General features: G+C 40.0%; 1 protein-coding gene across 1 annotated transcript in view; it reads right to left on the bottom strand.

Moving 5' to 3' along the window:
• Positions 1 to 15,796, bottom strand: part of samd4a.L (sterile alpha motif domain containing 4A L homeolog) — a 71,995-nt gene extending 56,199 nt beyond the window's left edge. Inside the window, exons 1-2 of the mRNA XM_018230523.2 lie at positions 15,458 to 15,796; positions 13,724 to 14,206 (exon numbers count right to left, since the gene is read on the bottom strand). Coding sequence (XP_018086012.1) covers positions 13,724 to 13,919 — 196 coding nt within the window. The 5' untranslated portion in view covers positions 13,920 to 14,206; positions 15,458 to 15,796. The remainder of the gene's footprint in view (positions 1 to 13,723; positions 14,207 to 15,457) is intronic.
• Positions 15,797 to 20,146: the final 4,350 nt, after the last annotated feature.

The following is a 20,146-nucleotide window of genomic DNA, read 5'->3' as shown; positions in this document are numbered from 1 at the left end:
CCTCCCTTGTTAAAACTCAATAAAAAAAACCAAAAAAAAAAACCAGATACTTTCAAAAAACAAAACAAACTTGACCCATTTAACAGTCCACGTTACAAATGTGGAGGGCAAGTAAACACCTGCTGTGAAAAAATAAAACAACATGTTTATATAGTGGTGATGTGAATGCAGTTATGATTGCTGAAATTTACAAGTGACCACTGATTTTTACAAATGACTAAAATCAATACACCGCTCAATAAATATACTGGAAAAGTCAGATTCAAATTAAAGTAGGTGTCACCTTCGCTGAAACTAGGATAAACATTACAGATTGGTGAGGCACATAAATTTATCTTTTCATTTCCCTCAGATAGATATATATACAGTATATATAACAACACAAGGTATCAGCACTCTCCTTCAGTTATATGAGCGTTTGCGGAGCACAGCCTTTTGATGGAATTGCTGAATCTCTCCTACTCATATATAGAATAGCACAAATGAGGCAGCACTCACATTTTGCAAAAAGTGTGTATTAAGTGAAAAGATTCTCATTAAAAACAGGCTACGTTTCGGGGCATGCAACATGCCCTTTATCAAGCCAAAAAATCGTATAGCATACAGGTGTACAAGGTCACACGGTTTTAAGGGGGATTCACAGGAAGTGACATCAATGTTTCATGCATGGTTATTATCTACACAAATGACCGTTCACATTATAGTCTATACATGTTACTTCAGAGGAAACAATTTCTATTTCCTAGCAATATGGAACATCATATCAAGTATTTGAAGAGAGGTATAAATCATAGTCCCTATTCAACCCTTATATTTAATGCCATATAGGTGAGAAGAGATTTTTACAGGAAGAATTTCAACCTCATGAAAGATCACAGAAACATGCCCTAGAGAAAACAGGTGCATTAAATCCACTAAAGAGGATATTCCCAACAATGTGGGGTGAGGATCACACAGAGTAAACTCAAAATAACTACAAAGACCTTCATTTCCCATCCCTGATCAGACGCCTCCACATACTTGTACAGAGCAATTCAGTAACAGCTGCTCCATCAATGTTCTTGATTTTAATCTCTCACATATGCTGCATTCAATAAGCAATTTGCAAAACTCTGCTGTTTATCTTGACATACCTGTAATGCTAACATTTAGCAGAACTGCTACTGCTAAAGATACCAAGGATGCAATACCTACTTAACCTTATTTTAGTGAATGACCCATGATCTATCTAGTCTGCTTTCAGGCCCTAGTAAAATTAAATAAACTCACGCAATGAGCACCAAATGTGACCATTTCAGTACAGTCCATATTTGCACTCTGGATAATGTTGGAATGATATAAAGTCATATAAGAAGGCTACAGAGCCTGATGACAGGATGGGAGCTACAGACAGAGCTAATGATTCACATCATGGACCTAGTGCACTACTCCTGTGTTGGTAAACCATCTGACTTATCAAACATGCAAATGTGAGAGAAATATCCCATAGACTTCTGCTTATAGCCGGTTCCTGAAGTGCAAAAGATATCCTTAGTCAGAAACTTGGATTTGTTAAGCAACAGGACAATGAGTTCAATATTTCTGACTAATCACCATAATTTGTTTTACTTTATTTCTTGTACCATTATCTATGATTCTATGGGGGGAGTGTAATAATGCTAACAGTTTGCCCTAGTTCAGTAAACTATAATAGATCAATTCACTTTTTTTTCCCTGAAGCAGGGGTAATGCCAAATGGAAAGGTTTAGTTGGTTTCTATGGTTTAAAGGATCAGAAATACTAAAAAAGATTGTATAAAAGGAATGACAATATAATGTACTGGTGCACTGCACTGGTAAAACTGGTGTGTGTTTGCTTCAGAAACACAGCTATAGTGCATAAAACAAAGCTGCTTTGTAGCAATGGGGCAGCCATTCAAGCACAGGATACGCAGTAGCCCAATTGTACTGTTATCTGCTGTGTATCCTGCGCCTTTTCTTCTTTTTCAGCTTTGAATGGCTGTCCCAGTGGCTACACAGCAGCTTGTTAATGCTAGGGCCCCATGTGGGACAAAAACCTAATCAAAAATTCGGACTAATTTCTGCCCTACTGCAAGTAGTAGCCTCCTCTCTCTTCTGCATCGAAACAAGTCAGCGTGAAGTCAGAGGCTACTGCCCACGCTAGGGCACAAATCAGCCAGCGGATTTCGGCTAGCGGTTTTCGCCCCGTGTGACCCTAGCCTTGTATAAATGATTGTAGAGTTTTTGAAACAAACACACCAGTTTTACCAGTACTGCAAAACAATACATTATATTTTCATTACTTTAAAACCCTTTTTTTTTTGGTGTTACAGTTTCTTTAATGGAGTGAGAGAAGGACAAATCAGGCTAATGTATGGTACAACAGAGAAATAAATAATAGGAGCTGCAGCTCATCTTCTCTTCTCCGTCTGCTGTTCTGATTGGTTGGGCTCTTGGACTGAATGCATGAACAACAGAAAGTGCCCATACCCGTATAGGTGATCGGTCAGATATCATACAGAATATGGTTGCATTTAGGCAAAATTATATCCAAAGGATTTGACCAGTTCATAATATACCAGAGGAGATTTAACAATGCCATGGACATAAGTGCAAGAGAACTGAGGGGGACAAAATATACCAAGCACTGTCGGCATCTGGTGAACCCTAGAACATGTTGATGAATTGCAGACAAGGCAAAGACCAGGTGCCACAAAACACATGTGTAGCGCTATAGTAAATTGAGTGCAGTATACAATCCTCAGTGGAGTGTACATAGATCAGAACATTGCAGGTTCATACAATACATTGAATAGGCAGTATTTACAACACCTTTGGTCAGTATGATTCTCCTGAGATAGGAACAATACATGCAGCTTTGAGGGGGTACACCCAGCTTCAGCCTTTCCCCTAAGTGGAACCTGAGGGGAATCTATCTACCCTAGGTCTGTACACTTAGTCCCTACTTCTGGGCAATGAGTACCCTGGGATCTTAATCCCACTACAATCCTCGTAGGAGCCTCAGACTGCTCAGATAAATAACCTGACTGACTATCACTCCTAGAGTGATCTATAAGTGTGAGTAGCCTATTCTTACTAGACCTGACCTGTCTAGGTTCCACTCGAGCTCTGCCTCCTGCACAGGCTAGAGCCAGCACAAGATGGACCCTGAAAGTATGGCTTCAGAGCCTTTTATACTCTAGCACAGTGCCATCTGCTGGTCACTGTGGGAAACAACAAGAGTCAACAGTACCCCTCCCAACTGTATTTTAGGACCCAATTAGGTGTCCATAACATGGAGGGACTGCCTGCACAAAATACTAGGGGTGGCTATTTACACATCCCTACACATGCAACGAATGTGTATAGAAAACGGATCCGCACACACACTGGTTAATGCAGTCGGGGAGTATCCCCTTTTATTCAGCCACCAAACATTCAACATTTCGGGGGGGAAGTTTCGGAGCGGGGGGGAAACACCCACCCTTCATCAGGATCTTGATCCTGATGAAGGGTGGGTGTTCCCCCCCGAAACCGTGAATGTTTGTTCCCCCCCGAAACCGTGAATGTTTGGTGGCTGAATAAATGGAGATACTCCCCGACTGCATTAACCAGTGTGTGTGCGGATCCGTTTTCTATACACATTCGTTGCTAAGGGACCCGACCGGGTCAACAGAAGAAATGCACCACCAGTTGCAGGATTGGTAAACTACAGGTGTGCGGTAGGAGAAATTACAAAACACATGCAAACACAGTGCTTTTACATGCAGGTAGCACTGCGCTCTTGGACTATACTAAATACGCATTAGCAATTCATTCATTTGAAGATTTAATTCAGTTTTGAAACCTTGGGGGAAAAAAACAGAAAAGAAAAGAGAACAATGTAACATACTTGACAAACGGTGACAGATATTGCAAATTACCAGCCTACCCCAATCTATTTTTAACTACTGCAGAAGGAATAAAAAAAAACAAATTGACCTTGCAATGGCCTCTCTCACTCATGTGAGGAGGGCTGGCTCAGATATATAAATATATATTACACAGAATAGTTCAGAACGTGCAAGGTCCATGAAAAGTTGAATAAAAATTCAAATACATACAGACTTTTTTTTTAAATAAAACACAAGGATGTTTGAAGTCATCAAGACTTTTGGATACCAAAAAACTCACATGAATTCAAAATTCGAATATTGATAAATGTGCCTCTTTGTTGATACATTTATTATCTATGGCCCTGCTGTGCAGAATCTCTGAATTCTATTAAAGGCAGCTGTTAGAATTGATACAATAGTTGATAATACTCCAGAGAAGTTATCTGATCTCATGTTTCCCAAAGGCATGGTACATTTTTATTGCATTCAGGGTCAAAATCCAATGGGTACAGTCTCATTGTGTAAAAGAAGATCTAGTATTTTGTGTTTTGCTTGTATATTATGGAGTTTCACAGACTTGCAAGTACTGAGACCCTTGTCAAATTCTCTTGTTTTAACGAAGAACAAATCCTAGACTGAAATGTCTTCTGCAATATTTTTTCAAACTGAAAATTAGCTTGTTTATGTTGTACGTTATAGATAATCTTAAGAAATACTAAAATAAACAAAAATGTGCCATGCAATAGGCTTCCACAAGTTACACTTGTACATCTGTGAAAAAGATGACTAGAGCATTCCAAATAAGTTAGAGATAAAGTTATTCAAGAAGAAAAAAAAAATCTGAGTTTTATCAGGAATTGGAAGCTCCATACAACCAGCCACTGCAAAATGTTGCCCGTCAAAAAGCTGTGTGCAAACAAGCAACGTCTGAGAGGAGTGTTGCATAAAACATACACCTTGATAAATGTGCCATTTATTTTACAATTTTTCAGGCATTAAATAGTCCCTACATTTTGTCCAGTGCAGGTGACAAAATGCACCAGTCATACAGTGTTCCTGTTTTTTTTTTGTTTTTTTTGTTCCAGGTTGACCTGCAAGGGACTTTTGGACAGTTAGTGACCTGCATGAGAACACTCCAGAGGAAGTGACATGTGGCACTAAATTAGCAGCTATTCATCTTTTTCAGTACGGGCTACTTAAACAGGAGGCATCTGCCAGATATAGCTTAGCATTAACAGGTCTCTAAATTTAACAGGAGCCGGTTTGTCCCAGACAGACCATAAATTGAACAAACAAAATTGTTGCTCTCTACTGGTTTTCAAAATGTATCGGATAGTCATTATGGAAGGGTAAAGCAACATATAATATCAATTCTAACGTCTGGGAGAGCCATCATCCCATGGCTATTGCCAACTAAATTACGATAGACACCCTGCCATTAAATATATAGTGAATAAAGTACCCCCTCTTGTAAAATATAAGGATATTATAAGTTACCGAGGAGTTTCATGACCATGGAACAGGTCATGGAACTCCGAGGTAACTTATAATATCCTCATATTTTACAACTGGGGGTACTTTATTAATTATAATACACAAATTTTAGTGAGTCATGTGACAGAAATTACATCACTACTCACCGTTTATAACTGATGACATCACTACTCACCGTTTATAAGGATATAATTTACAGGATATTCATGGCTTTTGTGTATTATATAGTGAATAAAGTACCCCCTCTTGTAAAATATAAGGATATTATAAGTTACCGAGGAGTTTCATGACTATATAAAAACACGAGGCCGAAAGCCGAGTGTTTTTATAAAGGTCATGGAACTCCGAGGTAACTTCTAATATCCTCATATTTTACAACTGGGGGTACTTTATTTATTATAATACACAAGTTTCAGTGAGTCATGTGACTGAAATGACATCAGAACTCACCGTTTATAACTGATGACATCAGAACTCACCGTTTATAAGGATATAATTTACAAGATATTCATGGCTTTTGTGTATTATAAATAAATAAACTTCCTCTGTTGTTTGCATTGTATTATTAGTTGCTGATAAGATGGAGAAATTATCAGGGGTCTCCTATAACAATGTGTGCACACTCCAGGTGAGAGCATATGCTCCTAATTACACTTTTTTGCCTTCATAGTCATGTATCGGAATGCAATATAAAACTAGACTGCACTAATATTTGGTATAATAAAAAAAATATATCCACACTTTCATCACTGTGATGTGTTTAGGCTTCAAGTTTACTCCTCTACATGATGCCATTTAGGCAAACAATTTAGGTACTTGGTATCTCCACTAGTGTATGTATGGATTCATCAGCTGGCCTGGAAGTGCAAAGGCCTCCACATCTGTCTTAGGGATCTATCCCCACTGCTGCATGTTGCTTTACATGTAACCAAATTGTACAGTGTTCTAAAAATAGATGCCTTTGTTGCCAAGTTAATAAATTCCATTTTAAATATGAGCACCATTTGAGACATTTGTGTTTGCTTTAGGATGTTGCACACATACTAAAATAAAAACGATATTATTTCATTATTGTTGTTATTGTTATTATATTGTTGCTAGGACAGTCTTGCCATCAAATGCTTACATAGTGCTTGTCTCAAGAACTAATTTCTGGCCTCTAAATTGTGCAGGTAGGGTAGAACCTCCTGTAGCAGTTCAGTTGCTGTAATACAAGTCCCAGTACCGAGTGACAATTACCAAAAGATAATTTTATGTTGGGAATCTGTTGGTTAATTTGGTGTCTGAATTTTATTTAGTAAAACCTGTGCATAAGCATTTTCTATGTTGACTTATTCTTCTGTAGCAATTTGGACAGGTTCAGTTATATTTAGGTCAAGAAATGTGTGATAAAAATGTAACTTTTACATAGAAAATTAATTTAATGATTTTTTTAGTTCGTTTATTAGGATATCTTGCCATAGGGCAGAAATATCACCCACAGTCTGTATACAAGTTGGTCTTGTGCCAGGGGTCACAACAGGTCAGAATATAAAAATATCCATGCAAACTAACAGGTGAAAGCATTAGTGGCACAGTGGGGCTCTTTTCTGCAGGCACCGTTGTAGTTCTCCGTGTGCCCAAGTCCATATCAAACTGTGTGGCAGTAGTATGAACCTGTATCAGTAAACACTGATTCCCCAAATTGACTGCCCTGTGGTGCCTAGGACCACAGGGATGCATTAAATCCTGTACCAAATCCAAGACGGAGCATGGGGGTTCCTAAGAAACCTTGTGAATTAAGCCATTTAATAACTTATACTGAGTAGGTCCATTAGGTGAACGGCACATGGGAGAATTTTGTCACCCATGGGAAACTGAAATTCCCAGAGGGCAGCAAGATGCCCAACAATACCACTGTATGACTGCCTATTCAAGTCACCACATGTAACATCAATCCCATTGCCGAAATACATGAATAAGTGATAGGGGGCATTTTTGTGCAATATTTTGTTGTCCTTGAGGAAATGGGAAATTTCCCATAGGAGACAAAACACCCAGCGTGCCATTACCCTTAATCTTCGTTGTCACTGCCACCAGAGAAGCATTCATAAATATTTTCCAGCTGTTTGCAACGTCAAAATGAAGCTAAATTGTACTAAAGTACCCGAGTACTAAAAAATGATGTCTGTCTCAAAACTGCAGCTAAATTGAAAGATGCTAAGGGAGCAGATCAGAAAAAACTGACAAACCATGCAATGTTTAACTAAAACAAAAACAAAGAAGATCTAAAAATGAACACAACTGGTGAAGATATTCATGTGGAAGGATGTTTTGGCCATTCAGGGCAGCAGGAAAAGGTTCCTAAATATGCATCAAACCTGTGTCAGGAGTTGAATTCTAAAGAGTTCTGACTTGCATTGGTTTCCTTCCACAGTCCCCATGTCTCACCCCAATGTGCACCTTTGAAAACATTTAAAAAGGCAAAAAAAAATGTAAGAGTTTTAACCTGTCCTCTCTTCTTGAACTGCTGTGTGTGCCCATTTTAAAACTCCCCTCCTAATCATAAATTATAATGGGGGTTATGAAATAAAAAGCACTAAGGGGTCCGTTTACTAAAGTGCAGTAAAAATATGCGCACAAAATATAGACAAATTTGTCACCAAATATGTTTTTGCCAGTTTACTAACCTGCGGTAAATATAAATTTGTGAATTTTCTTGCGCACCAGTCATCGCATTAGCTGTAAATAACTCTACGTACACATCAACGTCTGGTTTACTAAACAGCGAAATGTGCAAAAGACAAAATTTACGCAGGAATATTTGCAAAATTTTACCGCCACCTATGTGGTGGCGTATAAGTATTTTTTCGCCAGAAAATTCTCAAGGGGCAGGAATTATCCCATAGTATTTTTTTTTTTTTTTACCCATCATTCTTTGCTGACAGGAGAGAGATGTGTAGCTATTGCTGACAGGGTGTTTTGGCTTCTGCTTCTATCTGTTGCAACAGCAGCATGCTCAGCTCAGAGGCATATTTTATATTAGCAGCGGGCATCACAGTCCAAGGATTCGTCAGCCTCTACGCTTTTTTGGTTTCACTGTGATTGGCTACATTAAACTGTACATTTCTATGAAGCAAAGAGATTGACTGGTATCATTTCTTGTTCATATGTTTCTATTGGCAGAAGGGTTTATATGATGCATAAATGTTTGATTGGTGTTACTCTGGTAATGTTGTTGGATGGTATAATCATAAGTTTTGAAGATGCATTTCTGGCCATAAATGTCACAGTAAAAATTGCCATAACCACCATAAAACAAGACTATTTTATAGCATAAATATTCACAAAAACTTAATTTGTCGCCAGAAAATTCGCAACTCACTAAAATTACCGCTAACGAAAGCTGGTTCGTTAACGTAGTTACCGCAAGTGATTTCAATGACTTCTGAGCACATCGCTGTTTAGTAAACTTAGTCGCTGCGAATATTCTGGCGGAAAAATATTCTCAGCGATTACATATGGAAACTTAAAGTCAGATTTACTGCACTTTAGTAAACGGACCCCGTTTGTCCAAGAGCAGTAACCAATAGCATTTACTGGTTACCTGTTTCAAAGCAAACATCTTATTGGTCGCTATGGATTACTGTTTACCTGGGTAAACTTAGTGCCTTTTATTACATAATGTATGAATGTCTATAAAGGCAATGACACCCAGACCTATGTCAAGCATTATCACCTAGGCATTTTGTAGCACATTGGATGGAGGCAAACACTCAAAATCACCCTTTAATCATGAGTGAAGTGATGAACTTTCTTGACAGGTTATGATTTATCACAAATGCTCGCTAGCATGTTTTCATGAAATGGTGGGACTACCCATCGTCGCCCACATACCTACAAACGACTTATGCACCACTGTCCCCGGAAAGGGTGGATAAGTCAAGAAACGTTTGTTAAAAAATATTAGTGAAACTCTGTAATTTTGTAATACTTTATAGATTGAAAACATATACACTATGTGCTTTTTGCTCCTGCCCCTGCTGACCTTTCTACAAAATACTATGTAACAATATTTCCATTACAAACATCATACATGGTAAAAGGAAATATTCCCCTTAAAATGAAATGTATCAATTACTAGGCCAATTTTTCATTTGTTCACTTTTCAGTTACTTAAAGGGGTTGTTTATCTTCAGAACACGTGTTACAGTAAAGGTGTTTTCAGATAGTACACCAGAAATAAAGTCTATTTTCAAAGACATTCTATTTTTTATTTTTGAAGCTTTTTTTAAAATTGAAGTTTAAATTGTAATGTTTCTCCTGCAAGAGTTTCGGACCAGCAGCTCAGTAATCCAGGTGCAGCCTGTTACAATAGTCTACATTTTTGATACATTTCTCAGCAGCAACTATGCAATGTTAGAAACAACTGTGTCAATGATAACCGCTTCCTTTAATGCTCAGCAGGGCCAAAGATATGAAATGTTCAAATTAGAACAGTTTACAGAGTTGGTGCCCCCTAACCTTAACATGCTGCTCTAAGGAAACACGGGGATAAGAAAAATAGAAAGCAGCTGAAAAGAGCCTCTCTTTCTAACAACTATGTAACTTTACTATAAAAAAAAAAAAAGTTTCCCCCTTCCCACCTCTAATTTGCATATGCAAATTAGTATTCGGTATTCAGCCAAATCTTTTGTTAAGGATTCGGGGATCGGTCTAATCCAAAATAGTGGATTTGGTGCATCCCTAGTTGTTAGTGTCCAAGTGACCCAGCAACTAGGCAGTGCTTTGAAAACCTGTAATAACAAAGAGCCTGAACATAAGAATTAAATAAATAAATATTTTTTTACATCCATTAATATTTGTAGTTGTTTCTGACATATTAGACGTTTTTGACTGCCAATACAAGTTTTTTGGCAACAGTTATTTCTGTTTATACAAAAAGTGCATAGACAAGTGCAACACTGTTGCGGACACTTCCAAAGAGAACTGTTGAGCTGAAAGGCCGATATTCGTCATTTTGATTAAAATCAAAAACTGCATAAAATAGAAAATAAATGTGATATTGCAAAAGTGCTCATGAAGTGATATTTCAAATCTATTGTCATGAACAGTCAATTTTGTGCAGCAATGTAATGGACTTTATTTGTGAACTATACATTTGTTTAATAGAAATTATAGCAGCACAAGAGTTCAGCTATAATAGGTTAATTAGTAGGATAAGAATCCCTGTCGGACAGAAAACTGCATTGAAAACGTTTAGGGTTTTAGGGTCATGGCCCATATAAAACCTGGTTGTGCTTTTTGTTGTTGCCTCTAAAGCTGGCCATAGACGAAAAGATAAAGTTATAAAAAATTATGCTTTGTACAATTTTTGGAACGTGTGGCTCATCCCAAAATTTTTTGTACCATGGCAACTGGTTGTAATCTGACTATATCAATTGTGGTCAGTTAATGGCCAGAACATTGTCCAATTTGTTCTTTTTACTACTTTATTTTGATTATACAAAGGCGCTAGTCGATATAATATGAGTTGAACAACTAAAGTTGGCAACGCACAGTGTCAGGCTGGCCCCAACCCTCGTGGGCTCCACCGGCCTTCCTTGCACGGAAGCTGCTTTCTCCCTCCATGGCCCCCGGCTTATCTGAAAGAAAAAGAAGGTAGGCGGGGGTCTGGAGGGAGGCGGGGTTGTGGTACAGGGAGGGGGGCCAGATGGCACTTTTCATCTGAGACTGAGGGGCCCTGAGGCAGCAACCTATGTGGCCCCTATGCCCCCCCGTCTGACACTGGCAATGCATGCCTAAATCCAGTCTGAAAGACCATCCTGTTGCATCACAGATGACTAGACATGTCTGAATATTGTATCTGCCATGAGTGCAAGGTGTACTAGCAGATAAAGAAGTGAAGAGGAGATGTGGCTGTTGGTTGATTCATTCAATCATTCATTTATTTATTTATTCTGTCATCAGGCCTAGATTTGTGACGAGGCCACAAAGGCCCAGAATTAGGACGGCAAAATTTTAGGGGCAGCATGCCGCTCAGCTGCATACTAAGAAAAACTGGGGAGCCACATGCGAGTGTGAGGGGGTAGGGGTTTTGGATGGGTGTGTGCAAAAGGGGTAAGTGCAAGGACCTGGCGGCCTAGGGGTGCCAAAGAAGGAATCCGGGCCTGGCTGTCACCTCAAAAGAACAGACAAGGAAGGTGACCATACAAGTACAAGTATACGGCCACTCATATGGTACAGATCCATTTGGCCAGCAGGCTGACTGGGCAGATACCAAATTGGCCAGTGCATATATAATATTGGAAAGTCTATTTACATACATGGCAAACTTCACTACTTACTTATAGAGCATTTTCACTGTAAATGTGTAGTTGCTTTATCTACATTTGGTAGTCTAATTTTGAACAATTAAGCTATCTTATCTCATCTGTGGTGGCCACACACTATCTGCTGAGGAACCACTAAAAGGGTTAAATACAGAAGGTCATCTAACAAAAGCACTTGTATTTGCAGACAACAGATCAGTTGCACGGGAGGTGGGAGTAGGAAACACAACACATATTTATACACACAGAGTGGGATAACAGAGCCCACTAGCCTTTCCTTCATTTCTGAACAAATCTGTCAACGATTTCTGTTTGACACTTCTATAGGACTGTTAAAGTGATCAATGGAGGGATCAATGTCAAAAGTGTAAGCTATCAGGACATTCAGTGCTTAGGCTGAGGGAAAAGTTCCCACTAGAATCGGTCAATGTATGGACAGCTTTACTGGAAAGAATTCACTAATATACTGCTTTCTGGTAGACAACTCAGTGTAAATAGGTTGTGTATAGTACATGTAGGCTAGATTACAGTAATTAAACAGAAATCTAGAGAGCTGTATGGCCTGTGGTCATCCAACGGGACAGCACTTGACTTGAGTAAAATACAACCCCTTACTGTTATTCCTAAATCCCGCAAATCATTTTTGAATTGTTCCCTAAATTAATAGGAAAAAAAAGCGAACACCTACTTATGACCCCTTGAAGCTGGCAATGTCATTCCTAGAAACCTAAAAGGACAATGTTACTGAAACACAAGCCATTGTATCCATCATTTGTTTAATGTGCACCATCACCTTTGAAATTCATACATATACTTTTGTTAAGCTCAGCAGTAAAACTTTTCATTTTGCTGGCTTAATAACCCACTAGTAGAAGTACAGTGTGAGTCTAGTAGCCTAGCTCATATAAAACAGCTGCCAGTTCTTGCAGGCTCTGCACTCTAATATGGAACAGCTGGAGAAGGACCCAGCATTCTTCGCCAGCTGAAACACAGGGGGCTCTGTTGCGTATCCTGCAGCAATCAGGCCTATAGAATTTCACCTATCACAGAATACAACTGATACACTTTTCTGCAGTTCAGACTTTGCCTTTTTATATTTGCATACACAGTAATAGCTACCTTATGAACAAATATACATTAAGGTCGAATATGTATACAGTGCCAAATAATTATAAAAGGCCATAGTATTAATGCTACATACAATAAAAATGCAGCAATTTCACAAACTGCAATGAGGGGAAAATCCAGACAACACAGGCTAGAGAGTTATGGAGTCTTATTATTATGCCACTCAACCGCACGCTGCAGAGAATAATGTCTAACACACTAATAATATGTATATGCTGCATGTCGATTGAAACAAACTAGCCACGTTGCCAAAAAGCCTGGAAAAACCAGACTCTACGTGACCTGACTTACATATTCCACAGGAAACTGCATGAGGGAGGGAAAGAAAAAAAAAATCAATCATTCATGCTACTATAGTTGAAACAGTGAATGGATCGCGAGAGTGGAGGAATGCTTATTAAAAACAATAAAAGGGATGCCTTGTCTGTGTTACAAACAAATCTGTGAGAGCATTCTGCTGCTTATTGAGATGTGTGGTCAGATGGACAATTGTTTGTAATCCTCCAAGGACCAAATTCATCAATAATATAATGAGCTACCACAAAGTTGTAAAGGTACAAGTCAACTAATCAAATTGCAAGCAGTGGTGCTTGAGGCATATTGGCAGTCTCTTTAATGAGACCGAAAGCGGTCTCTTAATCCTTCTTTCCATTTTCTACTTGAATTTACAAAAAAAAATGTATAAATGAAATAACAAATGTACTTGACCAAAGGTTACTGAGCAGCATACGACTGAACACTGTCATTGCTATTTGCCATGGATTTAGTAGGCAATGCAATACACGCAAATGGGTTACAATCCAACTGGTCTGCAACGCAGAGTGTATATATGTATAACCATCACTGTATCACTAGAGAAATACCTCTGGCCACCTCTTATGATAGCAAAACCTTAAAAGTGTCACCCAAAACTTACCAGGATTGTTGGCTTCTCCTTCAAGTATGTGCAGTTCTGTACAATCAACCAACGAATGCTCCAGGCAGATCTGTAGGAATCTGGCTTGGGTCCTGCTTACCCTTTTCAGGAGAGATAGAAGAGCAACAGTCTGCTCACATTCGTTCCAGCCTTTAAACCATCCAGAAAGCATTCCCACTTGGTCTCGGAACATCATGATTTTGGGGAGGTTTTCAGAATCGGAGAAAAAAGTTTCAGGATCACCAATGTGAATATGGATTATATTATTGATTTTGCCTTTTTCTTATTTTTTTTGTTTTTTTTAGGGGTCTCTTCGATAGAGATCACAATAGAACAATTAATGGATATCTTTTTGTTCTGCTGGAAGCATTTTTGTATTTATAGTATGGACTGCTTTTACTTTAGTAATGCTGTTCCAGATCTCCAGTCCCCTGGTTTGCTTCCGGGACCCTCCACACCCGCATTCCAAAGCAATGCTCACAACTGCAAAAATAAAAGAAAGGGGAAAAAAAAAAGAAACCACTGTTAAACACCACAAGAATAAACCAGCGACTCAACGCAATAATAGCCAACCTTTCGCTGCAGGTTCATAAACATTTTCCCTAATGTAAAATAACAAGGATTAAAACACATTGGTTTCTAACCTCAGACTCACAAGGGCAAGAAACTGCCAGTGGGTATAACGGACTGGTTAAACTTTTCCTTTTTGCTGCAGTGATTAAATCAGATTTAACTACGTGACCAATAAACCATCATTTCTCTACATACAAAGAAGGCACCACTCGAAATTTCAGTAGAGTGGCATTAGAACATTGGCATTTAAAGCGATATCTTGGAGAGAGAGCAGTCGGCATCTATTTCATACCAGAGGTTTCTGGCAATAAACAGATTGGACAAACTGGTTGTAGTAAGACGTATTTTATATACCTTTGTATATGTGGATCAGCTGTGCTTTTAACACCCTAAAACAACTGCATAGAAAATATTTTCGTGTTCCTTATACTCAGCATATGAGATGAACCAAACAGAAGCTTGCGTATCCAACCTTGCAGTGGTTGTTGGACTACACATCCCAGAATGCCTTAACAGTGTGTGTAGGGACTTCCACTTCAAGAACAACTGTAAAGCCAAATATTTGCCAGGTCTAACTACCACAGCCAGGGGGAAATTCAGACGACAATAGCTGCTGCTGCACCACTTCTTGGAAAGAAGCAGTATCATTCGCTGCTGTGATGCCCAAAGTGGTGCCGCAACAACGGACATCCTTCAGCTTCACTAGCTGTCTCCAGGCAAAATGTACTTGAGGTTTTTTTTTTTTTTTTAGAGAAATATAATATGTAAGTCCACCCATCCCATTCCAGCAATATCTATGTGAGTAAGCATGAATCAAATAGCAGTCAAGAAACTGCCAGTTCACCCTGCTGCATTTCCATGTATCTAAGGCTGAAAGTATCTCCCACACTTTAGTGTACAATTGCCTACTGGAGCTGCAACTCCAAGCTGCCGCAGAACTACTGTTCCCAGCAAGCAAGCCTGAGAGAATGCTGACAGTTGTATCTAAAAGGCAGCTGTAAGGGTGACTGTACCCAAGTATACTGCAGTGGAGGGCAGCTGCAGGAAAGTGAGAAAAGTCAACAAGGCAGCAGGCACAGCACAATCCCCACAAGGCTCCTCACCACCGGCTGCGGCACCCTCCCATTACCGCCCGGGTTTAACAGCCAGGCACAGGTTTACCTTCCCAAAACGCATGCTGCTGCTGCTGCTACTGCTGTTCCTCGTGTGCCGCCGCCGCCGCCTCTCGTACGATCTAGACGAGCTGTTGCTCTTCCTCCCTGGGCTTTGCCATGTTGAGTTGCAGCATCTGTCCCCCTGAGTCGCGCACACACGCACAGTAAGACTGGGAAGCGCCAGCCCAAGCTTCCCACATGCTAATCATTAACATAAACCATTACGTCATGGGCTCAGCAGCGAAAGACGCGGAGGGGGAAGGAGGGGAGAGGCACCAAAATAGAGAAGGGATCACTGGGGAGGAGCAGCTCGCATTCCTTCTGCTGCGGCGGCGGCGGCGGCCTTGTCAGGCACTGGGAGGGGAAACCGCAGAGGACACTGGGTGGGGTGGGTTGAGGGCAAGTAGAGTGTTACCGTGCTGCCCAGCACTCAGCCCACTAAACATCACTCACTTTGTCACTATATGCGCCCATCGCCAAAGTCAACGAAGAATTTCGCTTCATCTTAACTGTTTTTAGTAAATAAAGCGCAGCCGCCTACTGATGGGGCATTTAGGGCACTTTACACAAGTTGGTGCTGAACCCAAAGAGGTTGTTAAAGGAGACATGTAGGATGAATGAAAAAAAACCCATTTTGTAGGCAATTATAAGTAATATAAGGTGTTTCTTTTACATAGTGCTAAACATGAATATTATCTTTAAAAATAGCCCCTTTATTGGAGCTCCCTATAGATGTTCTCTGGTCCCTGTCTGGGTTTCAAATGAGGGGTGGGCGTGTCCTGACGGTCCCTGCCAGAAGCACAGTAGGAGGGGGACAGCCAATCACAGCCCTGCAGTCACACAAGCACAGACAGACTTCAGTTCCCTATCAGGTCCTGCTAGCTGCTGATTGGTTCCTGTCCTACAGTGCAGTGAGCTGAGAGCCACTGGCTCTCCTAAACAGCCTGGGAATTCAGGGAGCAGGAAGTGGAAGAGAAGGGAGGGATTATTCAAATATTCAATAAATCAGCCTGAAACATTACTTTTTAAAGCAAAATTCTTCTATATCTAAATAAATATAATGCACTGATATGTTCTAATTTTTTTACACAATATGTCTCCTTTAATAATGCAGTAGCATGACTATGGGGCAAAATAAAAGCAGAACTTCCGAACTATAATCTAAAGGCTGAAGCTCTTTTTGTGCCCTGCCCTTGGCTCTTTTACTTTCCACTGGGAACGTGTGGCCGAATATTTCCCCTTCTGAGGCAAATAGGGAATTCCATAGGATGGGTGCAGCAGCACGAGGAGAAGTTGTTCATTGGGACTTAAGCTGGCCATAGGTGTAAAGGTTTTTAAAAGAGCTTTTTATTATTGTAAGACCAAGATTATCTTGAAACGTTCATTTAAATGTACGATTTGTCCATCATCAACTTGTCCATCAGTCAATGTTATCTAGTTGAAGCCAGGAAAACTAAGCGGAGCTGTCTGCTTGGCCCTGCAAACATAGATAGATTTACTGTGACCGATGAAAATTTTTTAACCTGGCCGATCAATTTTCTGACAGACGTTGGACAAAAAATCGTTAGATGCACAATCGTTCAATTCCCACTAACCTCACGATAATTTGACTGGATTGGTTGGATTGCACTAAAATCGGTTGTTCACCAAAGAAAAATCTTTTCGTCTATGGGGGCCGTTATTGGAGACTAAATGAGAAGGCAGCTGATAATGTGCTGATAATGTGCTGCCTGTTGGCGGCATTTGTGAGTGTATTTACTGGTCAGGGCACAGATATGGGTTGCTGAAGTGTCTGAGCTTGTCTTGATGCATGTCTCACTACAATTTGATGGCAAGGACCAATACTTAGATACGATCCTGGCCCCTCCGCCGCCTGAGACAGCAGCAGTTGCTGCTGCCCCTCCCCCAGAAATTCGCTCTTAAAGTACCAGGAGCAGCATTTTTGCTGCCCCTGGTACCTAGTGGTGTGCTGCCGCCTGAGGCGACAGCCTCAACTTGCCTCATTGGTAAAGCACCCCTGCTTAGATATTACTGGAATCCAGGCCTGGACTGGCAATCTGTGGGTTCTGACAAATGCCAGAGAGGCTGATGTAAAATGACATAGAAATTCATTATTAAGTGGGCCGGTAGGGGCTGTTTGGGCCTCTGTGTACTAGGAATGCCAGGGACTATTATGAATCCCAGTCCAGGAACCTATGGTGATGTTTACACTAAACAAGGCTTGCCGAACCTTAACTTGTAAATATGAGTGGACGCTTGAGAATGTACTAATGAAGTCAGCAGCTTATCTGTTCATGTATGGGCCCTTACAGCAGGCGACCTGATACCTGGCCGAAAATCAGAATTCCATCATGCAGGGACCACATTGGTGCATTAATGTCGTCCTCTTCTGACGGAACTGCATGGCTGCCTGTTATGATCCGGTTGTTGGCCTAGGGACCAAATAATGTAATCGTCCCAAAATGTAGGTAGTTTGGTGAAATGAGCAGATCTTTACACATATGGCCAGCTTTAGGTAAATATGTCTGGCAATAGTATTAATTAGGCTAGAGCCACATGAGATAATCAATATAGAAAAAAAGAGAGCCACATGAGCTCTATCCCATTTGTATCCATATTTGTATTTAAATAGTGCTACATGTGTGCACAACACTATACATTAAAACAATATAATAACAGACTAGACAAATCAATAATAGAATATACCCAATGCTTGTTCCAGGCACTCAATACCTGACTTTCTGTGACCAAAAGCACACCCATTGCCACAGACCCAGGTACTTTGTGCTTAAGGATGGCAACATAGAGGGGTATAGCTATGCATAGTGACAAGCAAGAGTCATTGGAGAAACACTCACTGCAGTGTTCTTCTTGTTCAGGGTATCAGCTGACTCATTCTCTTTCTCTCTCGTTCTCTTGTGTATCTGCAACCATAAAGGGCTTAGCAAATGCATTTTCAGAAAAGAAACAATGGAGTTTTACAAAAATGGCAATGAAAGCCCTAAAAAAGGTTTCCCTATGTACACGTCTTTGCATAGGGCAGCTGTACATACAGCAACCCCAAGCAGCTATGCTTACTGTATTTATCCAGAAATTATCCCAAATGCCGATTCACCTGGTGCCCACCCTTTAGTCAAGTTAGGCTATGGGCATACAGGCTGAAGGCTCCATTTGTTGGCAGCACATGTATTTTTATAGGCTGAGAAAAGCGGATCTGCTCCTTGTCTCTGCTTTGTATCTGATCAGCCTGTGTGCGCTTACATACATTGGAGCTGAAGCAGAGGTCAGTCTGGAGATGCCTCCTTTTGCAACAATTGGATTTCAACTTGAAATGCAAAATGTCACGTTTCTGCGCCAAATCCACCATGTCTGTCTGCACCCAGAAACAATGCTTCCGGGTGCAGGTAGAGCAAGAGAGGAAGAGCAGCAGGGCAGCAGATTCTCTTCCTATGGAGAAACGCAGTTTAAAATCCGACATCATCTCACCCTGACTTAAATAGCTTGGATGCAAGACACAAACTGAAAAGGTGTGAGGGGAAATAATTAGGGTATGTAGGGCAGTCATTAGGTAGAAGCTGTGCAGCATAGACCCTGTATTTGAAGCAAACCAAAAGGCCATATCTTTATTAAAGGGGTTGTCAACCTATAATACAATTTTGTCTAATCAAAGAAAATATAGTTATAAGCAACTTTTAGCCATACATAAATTGTAAAAAAAAGTTTTTCAGTAAGTTTGGTTGCTGACCTTCAAAACACTAAACTTTTTTTTTAACTTCAGTTCTCCATTTTTTTTTTTACATTTTTCCAAAATTGAAGTTTAAAGTTCAATGTCCCTGTCTCTAGTGTTTGAGTCTGGCAGCTCAGTAATTCAGGTGCAGATTCTGAACTGTTACAGTTTTGCAACATGTCGTTGATACATATTTTAGCAACATCTGTGGAATGTTAGCAACTATTGTATCAATTGTAACACAGGGGTTCTGCTCAGCAGGGCCAAAGATAAGCAATGTATCAACTAATGTATAATTTAGAGCAGCTTACAGAGTCAGCGACCCTCCCCTCCTAGAACTGCTTTAGAAAGACAATAGGTGAAAAACAAAAGTTAAACTGCAATATTCGAAAAATAGTCACAAAAAAATTATTGAAAGTTATTTAGAAAAGTCTTTAACACTGTGTAACTATCTGAAAACAACTAAAAAAAAGCATTGGAAGGTGAGCAACCCCTTTAACTGTTATTATTTGATACAGTTTATACATAGGGGAAAATTCACTAAGATCCGAAGTTGAGCCGGCGACAGCTTCGCCACACTCCGCCATTCTTCGCAAAGGGTTAGTTTCGCCAGCGCTACGCAAATTCACTAAAATGCAAAGTTGCGCTCAGGGAGGCGAACGGTACCGAAGTTGTGCTAGCGTTAATTCATCAAGCAAAGCGAAGTTACGCTAGTGATGCCTAATTTGCATACGCCGCCAAGTTAAAGTACAATGGACGTATATGTAGCAGCAAATACATTACACTACACAAGCCTGGGAAAGCTTTATAGAATAAAATAGAGTTGTTATTTTGCCCTATACATGTGCCCACTGTATAGTTTAAGTGCCATATGTTATGAAATGTAGGGGGGAAAGAGGGTACCCCCAAAAAAATGTACGATCTTTTTCAGCCTATCACCCTTAAAAAAGGAAAAGACGCCAGCGTTTT

The sequence above is a fragment of the Xenopus laevis genome, chromosome 8L (assembly GCF_017654675.1).
Source record: "Xenopus laevis strain J_2021 chromosome 8L, Xenopus_laevis_v10.1, whole genome shotgun sequence".
NCBI lineage: Eukaryota > Metazoa > Chordata > Amphibia > Anura > Pipidae > Xenopus > Xenopus laevis.
The sequence above is the reverse complement of the archived record's forward strand: the minus strand, read 5'-3'. Positions and strand labels throughout refer to the sequence as shown.